This window comes from Strix aluco, chromosome 20 (genome assembly GCF_031877795.1).
Source record: "Strix aluco isolate bStrAlu1 chromosome 20, bStrAlu1.hap1, whole genome shotgun sequence".
Taxonomy (NCBI): Eukaryota; Metazoa; Chordata; class Aves; order Strigiformes; family Strigidae; genus Strix; species Strix aluco.
This window is the reverse complement of record NC_133950.1, coordinates 6,477,337-6,501,966: the sequence shown is the minus strand read 5'-3', so window position 1 is coordinate 6,501,966 and position 24,630 is coordinate 6,477,337. Positions and strand designations below refer to the sequence as shown.

Here is a 24,630-nt window from a genome sequence, read left to right as displayed (position 1 = left end):
CTGTGCCAGAGTGTCAGACTCCATCCCATAAACACCAGAAGCCTGAAAGATTAAAGGCAGGAAAATAAAAAGAAGTTGCATTGTTTTCCTAAGGTTCTTTCTGTTTGTTTCACGTTCGGTGTTTCCATCCTGCTCCAAATCTCTCTCTCTGCTGCACGGGGGAAACTGCTGCTTTTCTTGGTTCAGTCCTGCCAGTGAGCTCAGCACAGTTAATGTCACACTGCACACTGACACACGCACAAAAAGTCACAGCAGCGTAACACCAGCTTTATCCTTCCACCTCTCATTTCCTGCCTGCTAGGAAGGCAAGAAAATAATCACACGCTTGCTGTAGTCAGAGCACGTGGAGTGGTGCGTGCTACTCCCCTCCATCCCTGCCAAGCAATCTCCCCGTGCCGTGGCAATTGTTTGCACACCAGAGCCTCTGCTTATTGATTCTTTATATCTCTCTCCTTGCTGTTCTGTTTTCTAGTAACTGATTTGTGCGTGCCAGCAGGCCAGTGCTTTTCTGAATGTCAGGCTTTATGTGATTTCAGATACGCACAGACACTTCCCACCCTGATTTGTGTATGCCGTAAATTCAGAAGTGCTTGGAGGTTTGGAGATAAAGGCCTTTTATGTTCTGCCGTTAGACACGGTCAGGTGTAGGCTGCATCCACACGCTCCCTACGCTGCTCCAGGTGGTGGTGGAAGGGATGTGATACCACGAGGAGGGAAGAACTGATGGGTAAATGTGATTTCCAGATAAGTTGTTGCTCACTCAAATAGAAAAATTGTGGGTTTGTTCAATGTGGGCTCAACCCAACCTTGCTGGGTCAACGGGAAGGTTCCTACTGACTTCCCAGGCAGTGAATATCCTGTGGGCTTTGCTGCTTCCACTGAGTTTGTCACCAGAATTGTTTGAGCTGACTCTGCCAGATTTTCCATTTTAGGGAAAACCTCCTCAGATCTATGGCACCAAATCAGAATTCTTGAATGTTTTAATAACATATTTTACGTTTCCCTTAAATTTTGATTAAAGGGCAAATAACGTGGTATTGAAAGCCAGTCAGAACCAAGGAGGTTTCTCTCAGGCCCAAAGGCTAAGCTGGCTTTTGTCTGCTACAGAAACAGGGCCCGTGGTCCTGAGAAGGGGGTCCCAGAGCAGGTCTAGCCCTGCTGATGCCAATTTGGGTACTGCTGCTCCGCTCCCTCCGGCTTCATGGCCACGAGGCAGAGTGCTCTGCAGGTGCTGGCAGAAAACAGGCTGGAACCCTGCAGTCAGTCAATAATTAAATATTCATACTCTTGGCCTTGGCCTTCTTTGTGTTTATTCATTCATGAAACTTCTGGCAATGCGTTCTTTGGGCATGTTTTAAAATATGCTGCCTCAGTGTAAGTTCTCAGACTGAAAAAGCGCAGGTTAACAGAAGACTGCAAAGGAGGAGCGTGAGCCACGCTTGTTTGCTTTCAGCTTCTGTCCTTCCTGCCTCCTTCGTGACGTTCGCAGTGATGCCGTACAGGAGCTGAGCTTGTTGTGCTGGTGTTCGTGGCTCTGCTCATCCTGATTTCTTCCTCGGTCATTTTTTTTCTGGTGGTGTATTTTGTCAGGATTTTTTTTTAAGCCAATTTTTTTTTTTCTCTCCTTGACCTTTACATCAGAAATAGCAGATTTCAGGTAGCTTTCTTTGAACAAACAACTCAATATTGAGTTCCCAGCACAAAGGCTGTGGTAAAAAGAGGCTACCGTGATCCATGTATATCCACATACAAGAGAAGGAGAGAAAAAGACTGTAAATACGAAGAAGTGAATAATTTTACATCATCAGTGGCAGTCATGAAGCTGCCTCTTGAAAACTGGCTTGTATTTTGAGGTCTGCACATAGACAAAGGTACAGAAAAAGAGAAGATAATAAAAGAGTCGCGTGGCTGCTCGGAGTCTGGGGAATAAGCTGTATAGTGAGAAATTCAGTGAGGAGATGCATGGTTGTGGTATGCAAGATGTCAGCTTTCCACTGGAGACAGTGTGGAGTGGTCCTTCAAACGATGTCACCTTCATGGGGACAGACGTGGCTTAAATTGCTCCTCTTCTGGGAAGCTACCAGAAACCTCCCCGCAGCCGTGCCGAAACCACTGCCTGCCCCGAGAGACAGTCTGTATCTGCTTTGTTCCTCTTATTTGTATTGCAAGGTGTTTGGGGGAAAATAACATGTTTTCAGACAGCACTTGGCACTCGCTGTTCCCTTGCCTTCCTCCCAGATCTGTCTCTCATCCTTCCAACAGGCTGTGCTGGCCTTGCTGGATGTGGATCATCTGCCCCGACCTGTTTCCCTCCTGGGGAAGCTGAGCACCTCCTTATTTTTCTGCAAGTCTTAATTTGATCATTTCCAAATCGATTTGTACTTTTTCCTGCCCGTATTTTTAATTTCTTAAGGTCTGCTTTTGGTAATTATTTGTGCTAGAGAGAGACTCCTTCTACTTTAGTGATATCTGCAAGTGTAATTTAACCTCTCTTCTAGCACATTAGTGGCGTTAAATAAGACTAGTGCCAAACCATTTGGCATCCTATTAGCCCTGTTATTCCCAGCTCAATTTGGTGTCATTTAACATTAACTCATGTTTAAAGTCTCTCACCTATTTTTCTGTCTGTCTGACTGAATTTCTCCCAGAGCCAATTTTGATTAGTTTTAAGAGACTTTAGGTGCTCAGAACCCTTGTCTTAAGCCCATTAAGTTTCTCTTGACTTCATCTCCCTTTCCCATGTTATTCTCTCTGTCTCCAGAAAGAGAAGGAGCCAAGCCTGTCATCGAGGTGTGTTATTTCTGAACCCTGCTTCTTGTCTGCGGTCTGTGACCTTTTGCACATCATGTACAGCCCCTGCATTTTAGGGTAGATTTTTCTTCTAGGAAATGAGAATACTCCCATTTTCAGAAGTGATCAGGCACGCAGCCAGTCCTGTTGTGTCCACCCACCATTAGCTGAGCACAACTGAAAACTTGTTCCTGAAAAATCCAGGCAGTGTTTTTTTTCTGTTTTATTGACTTTTTTGTGTCTTATTATTACTTCTTTTATTCTGTGCTGGTTTGGAGCTGTGCATACAACAAATAATTTGCCAGGGTCAACATTTGTTTTAATAGATAGTTCTTTTGCATCTCTGCAGTCTTTTGTTACATTCCCAGTTGTCCTTGACTTTGGGGGAAAAAAAATTATCTGTGTTAATTAGCAAAAAAATCCTTTCCAGCTCTAATAGGAGTTTGTCATCAAGATAGTCTGATTTGCAGGCATTTGGGCTGTCCAGTGATTCCCTTATCTGCCCTTCACCAGCAATTATTTTTGCAAGGTCTTTTTTTCCCCCTGCACGAGGTGCTCAAACGTATCCAAGTATTTTGTGTCTGGTTGTTCTCACACGGTCTTAATATTCTGGCATCACCAAGTAGAGGGGGTCTTGTGCTGGGCACTATACTGAGGGAGCACAAGCGGCCAGAGAGCCATGAAGGACTTTGGATACATGTTGAGGCAGTGATGAAGGACAGACATGGGTAGATGAAGTGGCTATCAGTGGCCTGATACGACAAGGGCTTGCCAGATTCCTTTTGATCCACTCTTGAAAGGAGAAACTGAAGAGAGGTTATTAAATCTGTGTAACTGTCTTGAACAAAAAATGATTAAAGTTTAATCCTGGATGTGGAAAACTATTAAAGATTCATAATTATAATAAAACTATCTAATCAAATTTGGATTTTCATTGTTTCGGTGCTGCAGTGAGACCAGTGTTCCTTATTTTAGCAGCAAAATCCACTCCAGTGAATTAGAAAAACCTGAGAGATGATACTCATTACACCTGAATGTGTGTTTCTCTTGGCAGTTTAGGCACTTGCATAATTTTCCTTCCCTGTTATGTTGGTGCTCATCAATTTCCTGATTGTTGGTTTAAAGCTGACAGAGCTCGAAGGGAACCTCTGAGATATCTGTGGAGTCTGATGGTCGGGAATGTGGTCATTTGTGTCATTTGCCTTCCTTTGGGCTCCCTCCCTCCCTTCCTTCCCATTTCCTGGTCTCTGTGGATCAGCTCAGGTGGAGTTGGCTGCCTCTGGCTGTCCTTCTGCAGCTGGTTCACAGAGGTGAGGTTGCCTCCAGGCTGTCTGTCTTTCAAACCAGGGAAGTTTCACATCCCTAGCGTATGATTTTGGCAACCTGTCTGTGCTCTGCAGTCTGCTGGGATGGGTGTGAGTATCCCACCCTGACACTGCTCTGCTCTGTTCTCTCTCCCCTCCAGCCAGCCAGTGCAAAGGGCCACCATCCTCAGGCCATGACCTGCCAAGTCCGAGCTGTGCCCAGCACTGCTCTCGTCCTTCCACAGGGAAAGTCAGAGGTGGGGAAGGCCAGCCAAGAGCAGGCGGCTCTGTTTGCAGGACCTGCTGCTTTGAGTGTCTTACTGGAGCCAAAGCAGAAGATGGGGGAGCAGGACCTGGCCTGTGCCAACACCAGGGCCTTGCAGTGGCTGTTGCAATGCGTCTGTCGTGCTCCCTCTTCCCTTCGAGCTGCAGGCTTGCATCAGCCCAGCTTGAAGGCGTTGGCTCCCTTCTTGGCTGGCCGTAGGACTGTGGGTTTATCTCTCACCTACACCATCTCTTTTGCTTTATTAGCTCTGCCACTGCCCCGTTAATGGCAGTTATGAAGACAGCAAGCAGAGGGCATCAGCTGACCCACGTGAGGACAAAACTCAGGGGCCCTGACACTGGTGATGCTCTCCTGTGCTGCCACAGCCCTTGCTATCCACCAGCCCCTCTGTGTGTCACAGAGGCAGGAACTGTCCCCAGAAGAATGAGGCAAATCTGCTCGAGGTCACTGGACAGAGCTGAACATAGAACCGAGCTCTGCTGCATCCAAACTGCATCTGGACTCGATGATATTAAAGGTTTTTTTCCCACCTAAATGATTCTATGATTCTGTGGTGCTCTTGCTCCAGATCCTTTTCTCCTATCAATGCCACTCAGAGTGTCCTTCCAGCCTCACTGAGCATCCTCTGTCCTTTCATCAGAGGGAAGAGTAGACAGGACCCCTTCTCTGGCTTCTCATTATTATAGCTCCATCAAGCTCCCCACACATTATCTCCTCTCTAAATTTAACAAGCCTAATCTTTTCGATCTGTCCCTTCACGGGCATCTTCATTTGCCATTAATCATTTCTGTTTCCCTTCTCTAGAACTTTTCTCTCTGTCTCCTTGCTGGGCAGGCAGAGATATACTCAGGGAATGCACTCACAGCAAGGACACACATTCACTTGGATATTGCCATTACACTACTTTGAGCTATTCTTGATACATTTCTTACCATGGTTTCCCATCACGTGTTTTTGTTGCAGGCTTCTGTGATCGTGGTCAAATCACAGCTGCACCCTGAGCAAAGTGGTCCATGGGCTATTGGTTATAGTCTTTACCTGCGTCCTCTCTGGACATTCAGGAGACATCAGTCACATCTCAGCCAGCTGCAAAGTCCTGCCTGGTTCTTCAAAGCACCTTTACCAGCCCCTTCTGACACCTCTAGTCTGAACTAACCCAAATAGTTCAGTGGTAGTGGTATGTCTTGACGCCCTCCTGGGCTCACTCTCGCACTGCTGCTGCAGGCATTCTAGGATTTTCTTCCCCACCTTCTGGATGTTCAACAACTCTCAGGTTCTCCCATTCCTTTGCATCTCTTTATTGCTTCTCAGGGAGATCCTGTGCCATCTCTCCCTCTGCATCTCTTTTTGCAAGGCCAGAGGAGCACGAAGATCTCCACATACAACCCTCCATGGCCCTGCAGTGACCAGGGAGGGAAGCAGCTGTGCCTGCTTGGCGCTCAGAAACTCTGCCTCTGTAATCCCTTAAATAGCCTGAGCAACACCTATTTGCACAAGTGCCACACAGTGAGTTTGGGTGATTTCTGCTGCCCTTCCCTGGAAAGCAGGCTGGAGTGAAGTGCTGCTCTGAGGCCATGGCACCTCCCTGCTGTCATGGTGGCCACTCACCGGTCCAGGACAGTCCTGGGGCTTCCTGCCACAGAATCACAGAATCATCCAGGTTGGAAAAGCTCTTGAAGCTCCTCCAGCCCCACCATGAACCTCACCCTGACTGTTCCCAACTCCACCAGATCCCTCAGCGCTGGGTCAACCCGACTCTTCAACCCCTCCAGGGATGGGGACTCCCCCCTGCCCTGGGCAGCCCATTCCAACGCCCAACAACCCCTTCTGCAAAGAAATCCTTCCTAATATCCAGTCTGACCCTGCCCTGGTGCAGCTTGAGGCCATTCCCTCTTGGCCTGGCGCTGGTTCCTTGGCTCAAGAGACTCATCCCCCCTCTCTGCACCCTCCTTTCAGGGAGTTGCAGAGGGCCATGAGGTCTCCCCTCAGCCTCCTCTTCTCCAGACTAAACAACCCCAGTTCCCTCAGCCGCTCCTCGTATGACATGTGCTCCAGACCCTTCACCACCCCACAGCAGCTGCCTGATCCTGTAGCCGTGTGGGGAGTCAGATGAGAGAGCTGAACCAGCTGAAGGCCAACCCTGCAAGAAGCACCTGTGAGTGTGCCAGGTCCATTAACTGAGCCAAGTCACTGCTGTGGGACAAGTGATGGGAGGGGTGCTTGTGAGTGCTAAGCTGGATGGGAAGAGCCAGGCTCTCCCTGGAAACAGCCTTGTGTTGATCAGTTGGACAGTCTCCACCTGCACAAAGGGGAGTCCCCAGTGCTCCTGTGCCCTCTGCGTGGATCATGGGTCCAAGAGTTGCTCCAGGCTCCTGTATCCTGGCTTGGTTTTGCAGTAGTGCAGTGGTGCCTGGCACCACTTAAGAGAGAGCAGGCCCAGGGCCCCTGTAAAAGGCACCTGGAATTTTCTTTAAGACTCATTTCAAAACAAAATATAATAATAATTAAACTGCTGCAGCCTCCTCTTGAGGGCTGCTGGGAGAAGTGTAATTCAAGGTAATGGTGTTTTTCTTTGCTATTGAGCCAGATTTGCTCTACAGCAGGCTGTCCAGGAGGTGCCCTGGTGCCCCAGGAATATAAAAAACCTGGCAGAAATGGGATGCTGTGACCACAGCACTGCAGAGTATGAGAGAGGCCCATGGGGCTGGACTGTGGCCTCTGCTTTGACTCCCAGGCTAAAACCCTCTGTCAGTCATGCTCCTGTTGAGACTCTGGCTTATGCTCCCAGTTGCCCCCTGCACCCTTGTCTGGTTACACTGCAGCTGGGACAGCCTCTCACCAGTGGGTAACTGCCCCTGAATGTGGCTGCTGCAGGGCCAGACCCTGCTCACAGAACACCCTCACCCCAGCAGGACTCACGGGACTGGGATTTGCATCAGTTTCAGACAGCCCAAGGTGGGTCAGTGGCTCTTGAGATAAGCACAGAGTCAGGATCCTGCTGCCCCATCACCTCTGACAGAGCCCTGCTAAGTCATGTTCACTGCTGCCACCCAGGGGCTCTCCACCAGCTCGCTCTTCTTCTATCTCCTTGATTTCTCACCAAGATCACCTTTTGGCTGGTCTGAATGGTGTCTGTCACACCACAGACCTCAAGACAGCCAGAGTTGGCATCAGGGGTCTATTCTGGCCCAAGCAGCAGGGTTTCTTTCTGTCTTTTCTTCCCCATTCTTGTGCTTTCTCTGCTGAGGATGTCCTTGTGAGGGTGCCTGGAGAAGCCATAGTTGGGTTTTATCAGCACTGTATCTGACACTGTGGCATGGCCCCTCCACCCTCGGTTCCCACCAGCCCTTCACTGGATGCACTAATGGAAGGGAATTGTCCCAGGAAGACAAAGAAAAAGCAGTGGGTGCCTTGACAGGGGTCCTGTTAGCCTTGAAGCATCGATGGTTGTTGGATTGACCATCTGGATGCCACAGGCTAGCAGAAATAGCAGCACAGGCTAGCAGAAATTGAGTGGGAGTGTGCGCACAAGTGTGCAGGTTGCCCATATGTGCCAGTCCTGCTGCCGCAGCCCCCGGCCCTCTTCCATCTCAGCTGGCAGTGCTGTGCCTGGAGAGGAGCTGATGCAAGCTCTGGCCCTGTGCTCCTGTGAGCTTCAGCATGGCTGTAGCATAAAACAGAGGCAATGTCCAAGTGCAGGGGCTGTACTGTGGTTTCTGGACCAGCTGCTTCCTGGGACCAACAACTGGCTGCCCTTCCTTGCTGGAGAGGTTGACGGATCTCTCGTGCTTTATGCTGAGCTGAGCTTTGCTGGTGGTAGTCCCGATGTCCGCTGTTTCATCCCAGCAAAGTTCAGGGTAGCACTGGTGAAAACCTGGGTGACAACAGAGTCACAGTCCACCACGTAGACTTGGAAGTGGCTAATCATGGCTTCTCACTGGAGTAAGAGTCTGGAGAATTAATCCCAGTCCTCTGAGGCTTCCTTAACCCAACGACAGAATGAGATGGACTGAACTAAAAAGATCGTACTGACTCTCCATATTATTATCTTAGACTTAGAATTTCTCCCCCCTCCCTCTTTTCTCCTTTTGTCCTCCAAGATGAAGGTGAGTTATTTAAAGGAATGTCTCGTTCTGCTTGCATTGCCAGCATAAAGAAAATAAGACCATGTTTTTACAGAGCTGAATCAGAAGCCTATGGTTAAGCAAAGATATGAAGGAGCAGTTTCAAAGAGGTGGCTTATCAGAAACAGGTTGGATTTTGATATGGGAGTGAGGAGGAATGGCACTGAATGTCCTAGAAGCAAAGAGAAAGAGGACCTGGGATGAAGGGGGAAATGCCATATGAGTGCTGTGTCTTGAACATGGCCAGGCTGTGAGGGAAGCTCCTGATTACAGCAAAGGCCCTGGCCACAAAATGAAAGCTCTCAGGAGCAGCTGGGGAGGAAGTAGGAGGAGAGGAGAGATGAAACCCAGCTGTCTCAGGTCCTGCAGTTTACAGAGTGTTGGAGGCTGTGGTGAGACACTCAAGTTGAACCCTTCCTGCTGCACGCAGAGATCTGAGGTTTGGGGCTTCCACAGATGGTTCCTGGTCTCTCAAATCAGCAGGAGAGATTGGGGCTGGAGGTCTTGATATTCTTTGAGGGCTGTTTTAACCACATTGGTCTGCAGATCTAGTTAATGGAGGAGACTGGGCAAATTGGTCCGACTTGGGATCCTAAACAGGCTCCTCTAGGCTTCACAGCCTGGTCCTTTACTGGCCCTGAGCTTGAGTGCTTCGTCTCCAGCCACCAGCACTTGACCCCTCTCCCTCATTTTACTTGGTCCCTCCAGTTGCTGTGTCCCTAGGTTGGTGGTGGGTTAGACTGAGTAGCTCCTCCCTGGTGGGAGAGGACGGCATATTCCTAACCGGAAAGCCCCCAGGGACTGCCAGGCTCACCCCATCCTGACTCCACAGGTAGGAGACCAGATCCTGGAGGTGAACGGCAGGAGCTTCCTCAGCATCCCCCATGACGAGGCAGTGAAGCTGCTCAAGTCTTCCCGCCACCTCATCATGACGGTGAAGGACATCGGGAGGCTGCCCCACGCCCGCACCACTGTGGACGAGACCAGGTGGATAGCAAGCTCCCAGATCGGCGAGACCCTCGTCAACTCCGCAGGGTATGTGCTTGGTACACCCCGTGCGAGCTTGGGGTGTAGCTCGGTCGAGTCAGAGCTCCTGTAGGTTGCACACAGTCACCCAGGGTGGGTGTGGAGCCCCGGCGCGTGAAACGGCGGCAGCGTGATGCAGCACGGTGTGCGTGGACAGCCCGTCGACGGGAGCACCCCCCTGCTCTGGTGTGTGTCCCCCATATCTGGTGCTTAGAAGACAGCACGTCTGGCCTGTAAGGTGGATCAGCTCCGGACAACGTGCTGCTGTGCCCCTTCCCTTTCTCTCAGGCTTTTAGCTTACAGGCCCGAAGAGGAGAGTACATAACACTCTTGTGCCAGGGCTCAGGTGGTGAGTGGCGGACTCATGGCGCTCAGTGCTGACTGATCTTCTCCCTCCTCGCAGGGCAGTGGGCGACCATGCTGCGGAGGCGACAGCCAGGGTAAGAGATACCAGGTCTTCCTGATGCCTTGTGAAAAAATCACCATTATTGTCTCTTATCTTCCACGGGAGGGAGGGCTTTGTGCTCCTGATTATAGAAGGGATGCTAGTTTTGTGAGGACCGGTGGGTTTTAACTGGCTCTAGCCTTTCTCCTCCCCACCTCATGTGTCCAGCTGTGTTTCTACAATGGGTACCCCCTCTCCTGTGCCACCGGTGGACCAGTTGTGCAGCACATCTGGTGCCTCCCAACCCTTACTGGGCAAGGGGCAATGATCACACCCAGGCAAGGACTGTGGGGACTCCCTCCACTCTGCGGAGGTGACCATGACACATGGTGGCTGTCTCTGATCCCTGACAGCTCCTGGGATCTTTCCCACCCTGAAGCAGCTCTGAGCCAGCCCTCTGCAGCACACCAGCCAGTGGCAGGGACTTACCCAGTGCTGTGGCTGCAGCTCTGTGCCAGCATGTCTTCTCCGAAGACCTCTTTGCAAAGCACATTTCTTTTAAATGGAAATGAAGCAGGGAGGTTTCACAGGTGGCCCTCACTGATAACGGCTTGTGCTGTTTGCTGGCAAAACATGCTTCCCACCCTCAACTCAACTCCACAGTGTCTCCCGGATAGTCAGGGTCTTGTCTGGCTCCATATCCCTATGCTGACTGTGCAACACTGCCTGGGAGGAGAACAGTGAGGACCTCCACTTAGAAATCCCTCTCAAAGGAAAAACTGTTTCATCTGCAGCCAGACGTGGCTTTCCCGGGGACTCCTTTGGTTGCCAGTGGCTCTTTCTTCACCAGGGTCTGCTTTGAGCTTGCAGCGAGGACAAGTGTGCTTTTACACAAGATGGGAAGCTTGCCTCTCCTCGTGGCCCCAGTTCCCCCAGCTCTGTCAGGAAGGAGTACAGCCTGCTATTAAATCAATAGTTGGTCAATGGAATGTCCACACTTGCTGAACAGAGCTGGCAAGCTGGTTTGCTTATTCAACTGATGCTGCATAAACTCATGGCTCTGGAGTTACCCAGACAAGTAGTGACACTAAGCGAGCAGCCGCACTGGTGAATCCTTGGGGGTACCTGCCTCTGGTCATTCTTGGCGTCCCCCTTCCAGTCTCATTTCCCAGCTTCAGCTGGGTGAGAGCAATGGTCTGAAACAGAGGCAGCTTGGTCTGCTGGACAGAGCCCAGAGCAAGGGGGCAGCTCTTGGTCCTGCCTGTGCTGCCCAGCTGTCTCAGCAGAGAGCTGCCCTCCTTTCAGCAGCTGATTCCTTGGCATCCCAGGCCAAAGCCCATCTCCTTTCTCTGCAGCCGGTGTTTTACCGGGGCCTGGCCGGCTCCCAGGTGACGCTGAGCAGCATGGTGAACCAGACCCGAGTCATGCTGGAGGAACAGGCACGGCACCTCCTGAACGAACAGGAGCGGGCGACCATGGGGTACTACCTTGATGAGTATAAGGAAGGCAACATCTCCGTGGATGCTCTGGTCATGGCACTCTTCGAGCTGCTCAACACACATGCTAAGGTGAGGCCCACACCAAGGTCAGGGACAGTTTCTTGTACCTGGTGAACTGAGCAGAGCCATTGTCACAGTGTGGCTCAGTCCTCCAAAGTTATCTGCTCGGGATCAAGGGTAGTGTCCAGATACAGGACATTATGGGAGATACAGGCTGGTGTTCAATGGCAGAGGAGCTTCTGGTAAAGTTTAGGACCAAACCTCCTCCTGCGTTACCTGCCAGTGCATCTCGTTACCACTGCTGAACAGTCTGGGAGGATGGGTCTTCCCCTGCCCAGGAATATGGTCATGCTCCAACCTCTCTTTGGTTGTCTGTCTGCCTGGCCCAGTTCTCACTGCTTTCAGAGGTGCGGGGTGTGATCTCCCCGCAAGACCTCGACCGCTTCGACAACCTGGTGCTGAAGAGAGAGATCGAGTCCATGAAGGCCCGGCAGCTCTCCGGGCCCAGCATTGGCGCCGACTCCTACTCTATGATGTCCTACAGCGACACCGTCTCTTCCTCCAGCAGCCACTTCACTGCCACAACCGTCAGCTCAGCCCGGGTAAGTCCCTTCTGGCTGTTCCTTTCTCTTTCAACACCCGCTCCTGGCAGCCCTACAACAATCTCACTCCCCTGGAGTGCTGTAAATGCATCTCACCCCACAGGAACGCCTGTTTGGTCTGCTTCCCCGATGGATTTCCCCAAAGCTTTTTGGTTTTTTTGCCTTGCAGGCAGGGTGCAATAGCGTGATTTGTAGGTGCAATAAGGTGATGGCGTGACACGGGCTTGGTACCTCTGTGCCCCTGAGACTGTGATGCTACTGTCCTCTGCTTGGGCGCTGGGCCTGGTGCTAAGTGTCACTCTGTCCCCAGCAAGGGAGGAAGTCTGCCTCCCTTCCAGGACCTCCACTGTGCAGTGTGAGCTGCATCCACACAGAAATCTCAGCGACTTGTCGCTGCCATGCTGTGCCTGCCACTGTTCACCAGCTCTGGCTGTCGCTTTTAAATCCCCCCCTTAGGGACGCTGGCTGCCTGCTCCCCATCCCAGCGGGGACCGTGGCAGCCAGGCCGGCTGCGTCCTGTCCCAGCCCCTGCCCACTCTCCAGCATTAAGCAGCAGCACTCCCACGTCTCTCTGCCGGGCCTTCATTGCACGCACCGTCTAATTAAGTTATCGTAATCACCTCAGAGTGTGCAGGCACACAGCCCCAAAATTAATTTCCTAGCCATAAAATGCCTTTCATCATAAATGCATTAGCAACCTTGGAAATTAAAACCTTCATGAAAAGAACGGATGACAATGAGCTTTCTGCTAGTTCGACAGCAAAAGCAAACCAGCCCCCAGCCCGGCGAGTGGGGCTGTGCTGCAGAGGGCCTGGGCACCACAGCCAGCAAGGTGGAGAGATGGGGGCTTTCCTGGGGCTGTGCCTGCCTGTGCAGTTTGGTCCAGCCTCCAGAGAGGCCTCGGGGAGCTTCGGAGCATGAGAGCTGTGGTTTTGTCCCATTGACTTCATGAATACCCATGGGAAAGCCATCTGCTCTGTTCAGGGTGGATTACAGTGAGGTCCTCTCTGGATCAGGATAAACAAAGTGAGTTTTGTGCTGCTCTCCAAAGGCCTGCTGGAAAAATCTTTCCAAAGTAACCGAAGGCTAACACAGGTCTGCCAGGACTCGTGTCCTGAGCGTAGCCCCCTGTTCTCATGCTCTCCCTGTGCTGGGGGCTGTACCACGGGCACACCGTGCTCTCCCTCCTGCACCGTGACACCACGTGCCAAGGGTGGCTGCTTGGCCTGGTACATGAGCGATGGCCCAGCCCCACCTGGCACAGGAGCCCAGAGGTCGGGGAGGGAGACCGGGGTGCTATTGTGGCACAGAGAAGGGAGTGGGCACCACTGTTCTAAGAGCTTCCTTCAAGAACATGTGTCCCTCGGTCACAGTGCAGGTCCTCCCGGGCAGTGTGGCACCTCTTTCCACAGGCGTGAGAGCGTACACCCCTCTGAGCTCTGCCTCGGGGGTGGGGGACACTAACACTTGAGATGGTTGTCCCCACTGCTCGCTAAAACAGCTGCCAAGCGAAGAGCATCAGCTCGGGGTGGATGGGTGCTCATCTCAGCTAGCAGGAGAGAGAGAAGAGGGGCAGAGCTCCCAAACTATTTCCCCTGCCCTAAGCCCCTGCTGCCATCACCCTCCCCAGCACCTCGCACGGGAGGGGCTCGTTTCAACCTTCGCATTCAGCTCTGGGTGCAGCTGGATGTGGATTCTGCAGGGTGGGTTTTGGGGGAGGGGGGATGCATTGTGCCGGGGTTTTGCTTGTCTCACTCATTTGTTCTGCATCCTCCCTGATGTTATGTTTTCGCTTTTTACGCTTGTTTTAATCTGCTTTTCCCCTCGCATGTCCCCAGGAGCGGCTCTTGTGGCTGATAGACCTGATGGAGGTAGGAGCTGTCAGCGAGACGGGCGCTCGAGTGCTGCGGTTGCCATAGTAGATGGGTTGAGAGTGCGTGTGAATGTGCGTCGGGCGGGAGGCGGGTACGGGCCGTCCAGGGGCCAGCATGCGACTCAGCCGCGTGAACAGCCGCCTCGTTTCACCCATCTCTGCCTTTTCTGAATGCTGAGCCATTCCAGAGTCCCTTTCCCCAGCTCGGCAGCGTGGCTGCAGGCCTTGGTGCCGCAGTGCAGACCAGACTCAGCCTGGAGCCAAACCCAGCCCGGACCGCTGTCCTGCTTGCGCTAGAGCCCCGAGTGCCACCAGCAGCTTAGGGCTGGGGTTTTAGAAGGACCAGCAGCATTGATGCCTGATGGACCCCAGGCTGCCTTGTTGCCCGCTCTGCCTGCTGCTGTGCTGTCTTGCTGTATGGGCACCCTGGCTAAATACCAGCAGGCTGGTCACATCCCACCACGTGTCTTCAGGGATGGGGGACAATTTTCCTTACAGGCCTTGGGTCTGCAAAAATCTGTGTGTCAGTGCAGGAGGAGTCAATGTACTCACATTGTGCACGTTCAGGCTTGGAGAAATCCTCACGCAGACTTTAGAGAGGCTAGACGTGGATGTGGGGAGAGCCTCGGAAATCCCTCTGTCCTAACAGAGCTCTTGGTTGGGAGGAGGCTGAGAAGAGCCGCAGGCTTGTGCCATGCGGAGTGCGTCCCCTCCTCCTTGTCTGGGAGGAAATCACAGGGGTCACACAGCGAGTGGTGGAGCTCAGAGCTGCTAGTACTGCTTCAGGAGAGAGGACCTCTGGGAGCTGGGATCCTGTCCCAAAAGCCACGTCCCTCTGGGAATGGAGCTTATCTAGAAGAGGATAGCTGTACTGTTCCCAGATTGAGTTTATCGCAGGCAGTCCGAACCGTGGGACAGACACAGATTTCTTGGTTTTGTGACCAAAAGCAGTGACACTAGACCAGGCCCACTGTCCCGTCAGCTATCTGTGGGTGGGTGAGTGAACTTATGCCAAAAATAACCAGCGTGAGGCTGATCAGGACCTGCCATGCGAACAGTGATTCTGTTATGGGATGCTGGAAGGTTACTTGGAGATGAGGCGAAGCCGTGTTTGACGGTGCCACCCACGGATGCTGTGTGTTTGCCTGTCTAAGTGTCACCATCATGGCTTGTAAATCTTGGATCTCAAGATGAGTTCTTCAAAGCAGAGGTTAATTGTAGACTGCAATAATCAGATGCAACTTGTCTGATCGGAGCAGTACGAATTTCTAATTGCTTACAAGCAAGGCAGTCTAGCATTTCCTTTGTCCTTGCTTCCTGCCCCAGCCCTCATCATTTGGATTAAGGAATTGAAATCCCCGTTGATTTAATTTTTCTTCCTCACTGCCTCCTAGCAAAGGTGCTGCCATCCAAAGGTGCCTTTTCCTCCCAGGGCCTGATTCCACAGGTGCTGACTTGCTCCCAGCTCCCTGCAGGATTGGGCCCAGTGCGATAACCCAGTTGAGTTGCTAGCCCCTGTCTGTCTTTGGTCTCTGTTTCACAAGAAGGAGAGGATGGTGCTGGGCTGTTCCTCTCTCTGTAAAGTGAATCTCAAGCACAAGAGCCCATAGCCTCTTTGGAGCTGGCAGATGATCTCTGTGTCCTCCGAGGAAGAGCAGAACAAGAGCAGGGGAGCAGGGGGCATCTTCCTCGCCTATGTCCCCCATTACAGAGCTGATCCAGCTCCAGCTGTCCTCTGGCCCCCTCCAGGACAGGCACAGACATCCCATGTGCCTGGCACGATCCTCTCGGGCAATGAGGATAGAGACAGAGTGAAGTCACCGCATGGGTGTCATTGCATCACCCTCAGAGCCCCCGAAGTCAGAGAGGCCTGTGCTTAGGCTGGGGCAGGACCAGGGGCTGGGGCTCCTCCAGCCCTGTGGATTTGTTCTGGGTTGGGAAAAGGAAGGGGAGAGAGGAGGAAAGCTGGACCTATTCTCAGACTGGCACAGTTGTTCAAAATTTAAACCCTGCGGGAGCCAGGCTGAGTAGCTCTGCAAAGCTCTCGTTAGCAGTAACTGGAAAATAAGGGACTCATTTGGAGCTGTGAGGTTAATTAAAGGTTGGGTTGTATTCCCCAGGGAGGTGGCAGTTTCTCTACCACTTAATCTGCAAATGGAAACAGGCTGCCTGTCTGAAAGATGCTCTCCAGCTCCATCGCTCCTGCTGTGGACTCTGTGCAAGAGAGGAAGGACAAAAGTTTTCTAGCTGCACCCTGCTGAGGGGCTGGAAGGGCCTTGCCTGGCCTCCAATCTCTATAAGTAACTATAAAATAGATGGGGTAAAGGAGCAGAGAGTCAGTAGGAAGGAGCAGCCTGCTCAATAAATACTCATTTTTCAGAGCAGTGGCACGTGGCTTTGATGGGTCTTTCAAGGGAAATCCAGGAAAGCAGAAGTCTTAAAATAGCCAATTCCTGAAAGCAAATGTGCTCAGCTTAAAAGCCATTACATTTTATAGCCCAGAGCAATTTTTATTTAATTGCTTTTGCCCCCAAAGTACTAAGCTTGGGGAAAGGCAAGTCTCCTGCTTGCACACTTCAGCAGAAAAAAGTGCCCTGAAGAAGATGAACAGTATTAGTGTCCCTGGCTGTAGGGAGAGCAGGGCCAGGGCAGCAGGACTGGGGCTGTCTCTCTGGGCTGGTGGGGAGGCCGCGGGGTGCAGCGAGCTGTGCCCACTCTCCGTTTGCCAGGAGGATTCAAGTCTCTGTGCAGACTGGCCCTAGCTGTGAGGCCAAGGCTGGGACATGGCACATGATGCACTCTGGGACGGGCTTGATGTCATGGGGATGGGCACAGAGTTCAGTGACAGGACTGGGAGAGGTGGCACTGGCAGGCTTTAGGGGGGCATCAGGCAGACTCTTCTGTTTTTAGTAGGGAGGTGACTGTGGCTATTTGATGGCAGGCTGCTCCCAGTCATATCACAGGGGTCTAGAACTCATGCATTTACCAGCAGCTCAGTGAACTCTTGGAGGCAGGTTGAGGCTGGCAGAGACAGGGCTGGAGAGGGAAGAGTCATGGACACAGCTGGAATGCTCCCAAACACGGCCAGGCTGGTGCTAAAATGCCACTGTCTCCGCCAGGGCTGCCTTCCTTGTGCATGCAGGCATTTGGCTGGATTAAAGGCTCTGAGCAGCATCTGGAGGTGGGCTGGTGCAGGGGGAGGGTGGTACTTGGGCAGCTTTCTGCCGAACAGCTTTCTCGTTAGAGGAAATCATGGCAAAAGGAGGGAGCTCTGCGGCGAGCGCGCTCGTGCAGTTCGGTGCAGTTTCCCCAGCGCTGCGTTTTATCCAGCGGAGCCTCTCCGCTCCGTGGCGTCACACAGGGACGTGATGGTGTTCGAGCTTTTAAACTCATTGGCACTTCAGTCAAATCTGAAGACCTACTGCTAATGCGTGCACAGCTGGGAGAAGTTCGTGTTCATTTTAATCAATATGAAGGCAGGTTGCTTTTGAAATAGCCCTGTCTGCCTCCTCCTCCAGCCTCACACATATGGTATCGCCCCATCCTTCGTGCCAGCGCTTGGATTTGCACAGTCCTGTGGTGCGTCAGGTCTGGCTGAAGCCTGATCTGTGTTGCTGCTGCCATGTGTTTCAGCCAAACCTGACTTCTGTCCTGCCTTGCTGCACGGTCAGTAACCCAGGAAGGGACAGGGGATGTTTCTCTTTCAAAAGCCACCTGCCTTTACACTGGATTAACTGATGATGAAATCAACCTTCGTCAGAGGAAGGAGTGATTGCCCAAGCTAATACTTTTCCTATCACTCTCTGAACAAGCCACTTATTTTAGTCCTCATTCTTCAGGGTTCCTTCTGAAGCCACAGAGATAAAAGCACTTTCCATCAATGTTTTTACTGCTTCTCTAATGTTCTTAATTGTCTCCCATGTCTATTTTGGGATGCTGAGATCTTACAGGCACAGCAGCAGCCTCCAGCAGATGGGGGAAATGCAGATGCACCAGCATTTCAACTAATCAGTTGTTTACCCTGCAATAAATAACACACAGTTAAACACAAACTGTACCCTGCCCATTCCAGCACAAATGAACAAACATCCCTGTGAACGTGACAGAACTGAAGTACACCCTTTCTGAGCAGCAGCAGCACCTCTCCAGATCAGGGGTTACGGTGGGAGGGGAGTCTGGGATTGCTCTTACAGGGCCTTGCGGGGGAACCCGGCGGAGCTGGGGCTGTGCACCACCAGCAGAGCATCCCCAGCAAGTGCCTGGGGCCTGCCGGGGGCAAAGCCAGCAGCAGAGCCACAGCTCTGGGCTAGACTCGGGTCCAGCTGGGTTCAGGCCTGTCTAGTGCCCGGCCAGGCGTGGCTTGCCAGGGCAGAGCTGCGTACCCAGCCGCCACTGCACACCCCCAGTTCTGCCGTCCCTGCTGTTGCTTAGCCAGGGTGCCTGTTTGCTCTGCTTGACTGTGTCCACGTCCTCTCCTTGGGTCCATCCTGATGGACAGCTGCCCCTGTGCAGACAGGCTGACAGATTCACAAAGCCCTTGATTTCTGGAGCTGTGATGTGTTCAGAGCTGAGCTGTGACATTTTCTAATGACATTTGGACTCAAAGGGGAGGCAGTGGCAGCGGCTTCTGTTTGCATCTGAGACCAGCTGCTCTGGTTTGCAAGGGAGGGAAGTTTTAAACTTTTTCAGTGCCCTTCTCCCAGGAAAGATGCAGGTTCTGCCCTCAGAGCTGGTTCCTCCCCTCCCTCCAAATTAAACACAAGGAGCTGAGATTTGAGTTAAGAGGAGCATGCTCCTCCGCTACAGAGGAAATTGCCCTGGTGGGTCACATTCACAGCATGCTTTGAGCACGCTTCTTAGCTTGGGAGAGTCTGTTTCCCAGACAAGTTGCTTTGCTCATATGTGTGAGCGTCTAGGGAACCTCCCAGGAAACCAAAACCTTTGGGTGAAAGACTGGCCTTGCATGGGGGGTTCGGGCAATGCCCTGCATCACTCTGCATGTTCCCTGATAGCTGGCACTGTGGTGGTTGCTCCTTGCTGCTGTGACCTGGTTTTCTCTTCCTCCTTTGCCCTCTCAGAACACGTCAGAATTGGAGGGAGGTGGAGACGGCCACCAAAGCAGCATCAACACCCTGCCGGACATCTCCCTGGTAAGACACTGCACCATGCCGCTGCGCCTCGGATGGGAGCTGGAGGCAAATTGATGATACCGAGTTTTGCCTCAGCTTCTGTAGCTCTTTGCTACGTCACCTGCCCATGGATGTCACTGCAGTCACTGAAGCAAATTAATCAGATCGTTTAGGAAGAAGGGTTCTGACTGTCTGAATAGGAGTAGCATCTGTGCGAACCAGAGCAAAAGTTGAGTAGTTTGTCCCCTAATTGTCCTCATTTGTGAGTCACGTTCTTATTGCCAGTAAGGTCAGAAAGGCGTTTCTATGGAAATCAGCTCATTTTGCCATGGGCGCTGTGAGGAGGCAGATGCAGGTGACTGTGAGCTGGGGAAGTTCTCGCAGCTGAGGATGGTGTCCTAAAGGCTTCTGTTCTTGGTCTGGCAGGATGATCTCTCCTCCTTCCCTGATGAACCACCCAACTTCAAGCCTCCACCTCCTCCTTCGGCCCCTCAGATGCTGGACCCCTCCTCTGCCCAACACAGGAACCTAGAGAAAGACAAGCCCAAGCGCCCTTCCTCTGAGTCCTCCCAGTCAGGCCTCTTCTTCGTGGCCCCCCGAAACCCCACTCCCCCTCCTAGCCACCCCGAGAAGGACACGGTCAGCATGACCTCCACTGCTACCACATCCACCGAGGAGTCTGCCCCAAGCGCTATCTATGCCACCATTTCCCCGACCCTGCACAGCTCCAGGAGGCAAATGGATGCCCAGCTCTCCTTGGTCAGCCAACACCCCATCGGGCCCTTCCCCAGGGTCCAGTCCCCAACGAGGTTGAAGAGCCCACCCCCAGATGGCCCTGCAGCCGGTGGGCTTCAGAGCCCCCCGTCCCCATCCCCTCCTCCCCCCCCACCCCACCCGGCCCCCCCTCCACCGGACAAGGGCAGCCCCCAGGCCATGGCCAACCAGCATTTCATCATGGTGGAGGTGCACCAACCCAACAGCGAGCCCGACGTCAATGAAGTGAGGCCCTTACCCCAGGCCAGAGGTGGGTGTCACGTTATCAGTTGCTGGGTGAAAAACACCTTCTCTGGGGTGTTCTCTGAGAGAAATGGGTGAAGAGACAGACCTCAAGGGTGGGGCCTGGGGGAGCTGGAAGAGGGAGAGCTGCAGCAGGCTTGGTTGTAGGGCTTCCCCCTTCCCGGGGGGGACATGGGCTGGCAGCACCTGCCAGGGAGGGACTGCAAGGGCAAACGTCATGATTTTGGTTCGAACTCCAGGTCAGTAGGGTAAGGTCAAAGCCACAGAGCCTTCTGGATCAGGGCACCTCAATACGAGAGAGATCTCAAGGTGCTGGAGCGAGTACAGAGGAGGGCAATGAGGCTGGGGAAGGGCCTGGAGAGTAAATCCTGTGAGGAGAGATTGAAGGAGCTGGGACTGTTCAGTGTGAGGAGGAGAAGGCTGAGGGGAGACCTCATCACTCTCTGCAGCTCCCTGAAAGGACGTTGTAGAGAGGTTGGTGCTGGTCTCTTCTCACAGGGGATTAGTGACAGAACAAGAGGGAACGGCTTTAAACTGCAACAGGGGAGGTTCAGACTGGGCATTAGGAAAAAAATTTTCCCAGAAAGAGTGGTCAGAGAGTGGAATAGGCTGCCCAGGGAGGGGGTGGAGTCCCCATCCCTGGGTGTGTTTAAGGGTCGTTTGGATGAGATGCTGGGGGATGTGGTGTAGGGGAGAACTTTGTAGAGTCGGGCTGAGGGTTGGACTCGATGATCCCAAGGGTCTTTTCCAACCGGAATGATTCTGTGATTCTGTGATTCTCATTCGAGATGAGTTTTCAATTGCAGAAAACAGTCTGACAGCATCATAGCAAAAAAAGTGAAAATCTAGGAAACACATAAAGCCCTCCACAGTGTTAACAGCAGTAGTGGTGTTAATCTCCGAGACAAAGCCTTCAGCCCTGGGTTTTGGAAAACCTGCGAGGCCCAGGGCCGGGGCAGCCAGCTCCCCATCAGCATTCAGCAGGCTCTTCAAAGCCTCCCTGGGTTTCCAGTGCAATTCGGGCTGACCTTTGCTTAAAGACCAAGCTCTGTTAGGCCGTTGATTGCAACTTGTCTCTTGTGTGGGCTTTGCTGTGTTAGTTAATAAAATCTGCTTCCAGTGGAGTTGTAAAAGAAAAAAAAAAAAAAAAAAGCAATTCTGGGATTTTCTCAACTCCAGATTTTGGGAAAAAAAGGTCTAACTGTGCCCACACTGAGCTGGGGAGTCTGATTTACACTGAGCGTATCCTGGGAAAAAGGAGTGGAAGTGAGGGAGAAGCGTGCTGGGCTCCGCAGGTCCCTCAGCAAATGGCCCTGGGCTAGCGGGAGTGGGAAGGGTGGTCCTGGAGCCCTGGGGGTGCCCACAGCCTCCCCGAGCCCCTGTGAGCCCCCCTCGAAGTGCCCCGTTTGTGTCCGGGCTCCATGGGACGCGATGCGAGTGGCATTGTCGCCCTCCTGTGGCACCGTCCTCTCCCTGCAACGAGTTCATCAACCTCCGGGTAACGCCTGAGGGGCTGGAGCGCCGGTGTTTGACACCGGGCGGAGGCCGGATCCTGCCCGAGGGGGGTCAGCACTGAGACCCCAACTCCTTCAAGGCCCAGAGCCGATATCCCGGACTTCCAGCCCTCTCTGCAGGTGCTGTCATACCGTTGTTCCTGATGCTCATTTCCAGAGGCAGAGTCTCGATCTGCACTCGGTCTTCATCCTTGAAGGGGAGAAGGCTCCTACCTGGCAGCTCCTCTTTGCTCGGGTCTGTCCCCATCTCCTCCCAGAGCCTGGTGCTGAGCTCAAACTGGCCTCCAGCAGGATCCCTGAACTCATCACCCCCTCCCTCCACCCCACTTTGGGAGCTGGGTTGGATCCCGGACTTGGGTTTGAGGCCACTTGTTCCTTGATGCTCCCTGGGCACAGCTCTGCTCTTCAGGAGCTTGGGAACCCCGCCCTGAAGTCCAGGTCTAAATCCCAGGGAACCTGCCCAGCCCTGGGACCGGTGAGACGTCCTCCCTCCGGTACGTGGCCCTGTGGGTGCTCGGCTGGCCGCAGAGCCGTGCTGCCCGACCTCTAACAGCCCTCGTCTCTCCCCAGCCTCCACGCTCTCCCAGCTGTCGGACAGCGGGCAGACCCTCAGCGAGGACAGCGGGGTGGACATCGGGGAGGTCGAGATGAGCGGCAAGGACAAGAGCCGGCAGCTGGTCCCTGGGAAAAGCCGAAGCCTCAAGGAGGCCACGAGGAGCGAGGGGGCAGCAGAAGGGGCCTCCAAGCCGGTGAGGCTGGGTGCCCAGGGGCCTCGGGGTGCTGCCAGTGGTGCGTGGTGGGCACCCGCGGCTGCCAAGGGGCAGTGCTGCTCCCCGCTGCCTTGTCCCTCTGCCTGCGGGCAGCAACCCCTCTTCTGTGCTTTGATGGGTTATTTATCCTCTTCTTTAATGAGCTGAGTCAGCTCGCTGGTGGGCTGGGCTGTGGGGAAGGGAGCGAGGAGCGGCTGAGGGGCACTGTACGGCTGATTAACTCCATCCTGGGTAAATTTAATCCCTCCCAGCTCCAGCAAGCAGCAGCTTGGGACGTGGCAGAGTTCCTGGCTCTGAGGGGACATCCGTAGGGCACAGTGAGTGAAGTCACCTGGAAGGGAAGGTGGTATCACAAATAAATCGGAGGGTTTCTGATGGCAGCAAGGTTGAGGGATGTAGGCAGGCAGTGGGAGAGCTGCTCTGCTCCTCCCCAAGCCCTTCCAGACCTGCCCACGTTGGGATCTTGGCTGTCAGGAGTCAGAGAGCAACTGCAGGCAGCGTGTCTGTCCCTCTCCCGTGGAAGCCTGCCGTGGGTGAGCCTGCCTGCCGCGGGGCCCCAGCCGAGGGCAGGTGGTGCCTGGCCCCCCTCGGCAGCGCTGCCGTCTCTCCCCACAGCCAGGGCTCCTGGAGCCCACGTCGTGTCTGATCCGAGTGTCCAAGAGCGCACCGACCCTGGGGATCGCCATCGAGGGTGGAGCAAACACGCGGCAACCGCTGCCCCGCATCGTCACCATCCAGGTAGGGCAGGCTGAGAGTGGGAAAAACTCAATGCACATCCCATCCCTCTCCTCCCTGGACAGGCTCAGGAAAGCCCTTCAGCCACGGCCAGAGCGCAGCGGCAGCCCTGCCCCAGGAGGGGTTTTGGAGGTGTGATTTCCCCCTCCTGTAGCCCTGCATCTCCCCAGACATCAGAGGAATCGTTCCGCTGGGGGGGCGTTGCTGAGGATTGCATTCGTGTCCCGTGGATGATCCCATACCATGAGACACATCCTGGGAGCCAAGGATTTGCTGCAGACATTTCGGAGAGGGTCTGGGCAGCCCCAAAAGCTTGGCTGGTGTCTGCAGATGTCTGGAAACTCCCTTTTTCAGAGGATTGGGGAGGGGGAATGGTGGATGATAGCTGGGGAGCTCAGCCCTTGGGAGCTGTCTCCCTGCACTGTTTCCTCTGCTGTTTACTTGGGGCAAAATTCAAGTTATTTACAGCAAAAGAAAAGCAGAGCTGACTGTGCCTTGGTTATTCTTGGCCATCCCAGCTGGCGCTGCGCTCTAGGAACAGGCAGGAGGGAAGCCAAACTCATCCTCTCTTTCTGAAATGTGAAATGTTTCATTTCCATCACGCTCACCCTGACCCGGCGAACCGTCAGGGTGAACGTGGTGGAAATGAAATATTCCCCATTCTCCCAGCACCGCCTGTGTTTCATCCCTGGGTTGAGGCAGGTGGGTGGTGGGAGCGTGAGCTGACCACCTCTCTCCTGCAGCGCGGGGGCTCGGCGCACAACTGCGGGAAGCTGAAGGTGGGCCACGTCATTTTGGAGGTGAACGGCACGGGGCTACGGGGCAAAGAGCATCGGGAAGCCGCCCGTATCATCGCTGAAGCCTTTAAGCTGAAGGAAAAGGACTACATTGATTTCTTGGTCACAGAGTTCAACGTCGCCCTTTAGGACCCCGAACGGGTTTTGGGAGCGTGGTTTGGGACAGGGAGCACCCGAACGGGAGTGAAAGGCAGCGCCGAGGAGTGAAAGCAGCGTCCCACCACGCAGAGCCCTCGCCCGCTGCGCCACCCCGCACGCACAGACACCCTCAGCTTGTCCCTAAATGTCCCCTCACCCACCGCAGACTCTCGCCGCCTGGGCAGGGCAGGCTGAGACCGGGCAGAAATCAGTGCACATCCCTTACAGTCGCCATCCCTGTCCTCTCTGGGGTGGGGGAGCTGCCCTTCGGGAACACCCTCTCCCCCTCGACCAGGCCGGGGATGGGGCAGAGCAGCAGAGGTCTGGGTGTCCCCAGTGTCACTCGAGTGCCACACGCAGAGCAAGGGGGACCCGTGGCTCCAGGCTGGAGGGATTTTCGGGGGGTCGCTGCTCCCTGGGGTGCTCACCCCCGTGCCCAGGGAGGTGGCACAGGCCACGGGTGGGGATGCGGAGAGAGCAACCGGAGGCCTTGTATATCGCTGGCAGCGTCGTCGTATGTACATACACAGAGCTTGTGCTTTTAATTTTTCAATAAATCAGGATAGAGAAAGGCTGGGTCTGGGCGGGGCGCGGGGAGGGGAGGGGCCTGTGGGGGGCGGGGAGGGGCCTGTGGGGGGCGG

At 53.7% G+C, this 24,630-nt stretch overlaps 1 protein-coding gene across 2 annotated transcripts in view; it reads left to right on the top strand.

Moving 5' to 3' along the window:
* Positions 1-24,560, top strand: part of WHRN (whirlin) — a 57,215-nt gene extending 32,655 nt beyond the window's left edge. The window contains exons 4-13 of one of the 2 annotated variants that reach the window (XM_074846403.1): positions 9,337-9,539; positions 9,934-9,970; positions 11,271-11,483; positions 11,804-12,016; positions 13,855-13,887; positions 18,968-19,039; positions 19,445-20,042; positions 22,120-22,298; positions 22,935-23,057; positions 23,798-24,560. In XM_074846403.1, coding sequence (XP_074702504.1) covers positions 9,337-9,539; positions 9,934-9,970; positions 11,271-11,483; positions 11,804-12,016; positions 13,855-13,887; positions 18,968-19,039; positions 19,445-20,042; positions 22,120-22,298; positions 22,935-23,057; positions 23,798-23,980 — 1,854 coding nt within the window. In that variant the 3' untranslated portion in view covers positions 23,981-24,560. The remainder of the gene's footprint in view (positions 1-9,336; positions 9,540-9,933; positions 9,971-11,270; positions 11,484-11,803; positions 12,017-13,854; positions 13,888-18,967; positions 19,040-19,444; positions 20,043-22,119; positions 22,299-22,934; positions 23,058-23,797) is intronic. The other variant, XM_074846404.1, reaches the window with a different exon arrangement.
* The last annotated feature ends 70 nt before the right edge of the window (positions 24,561-24,630 follow it).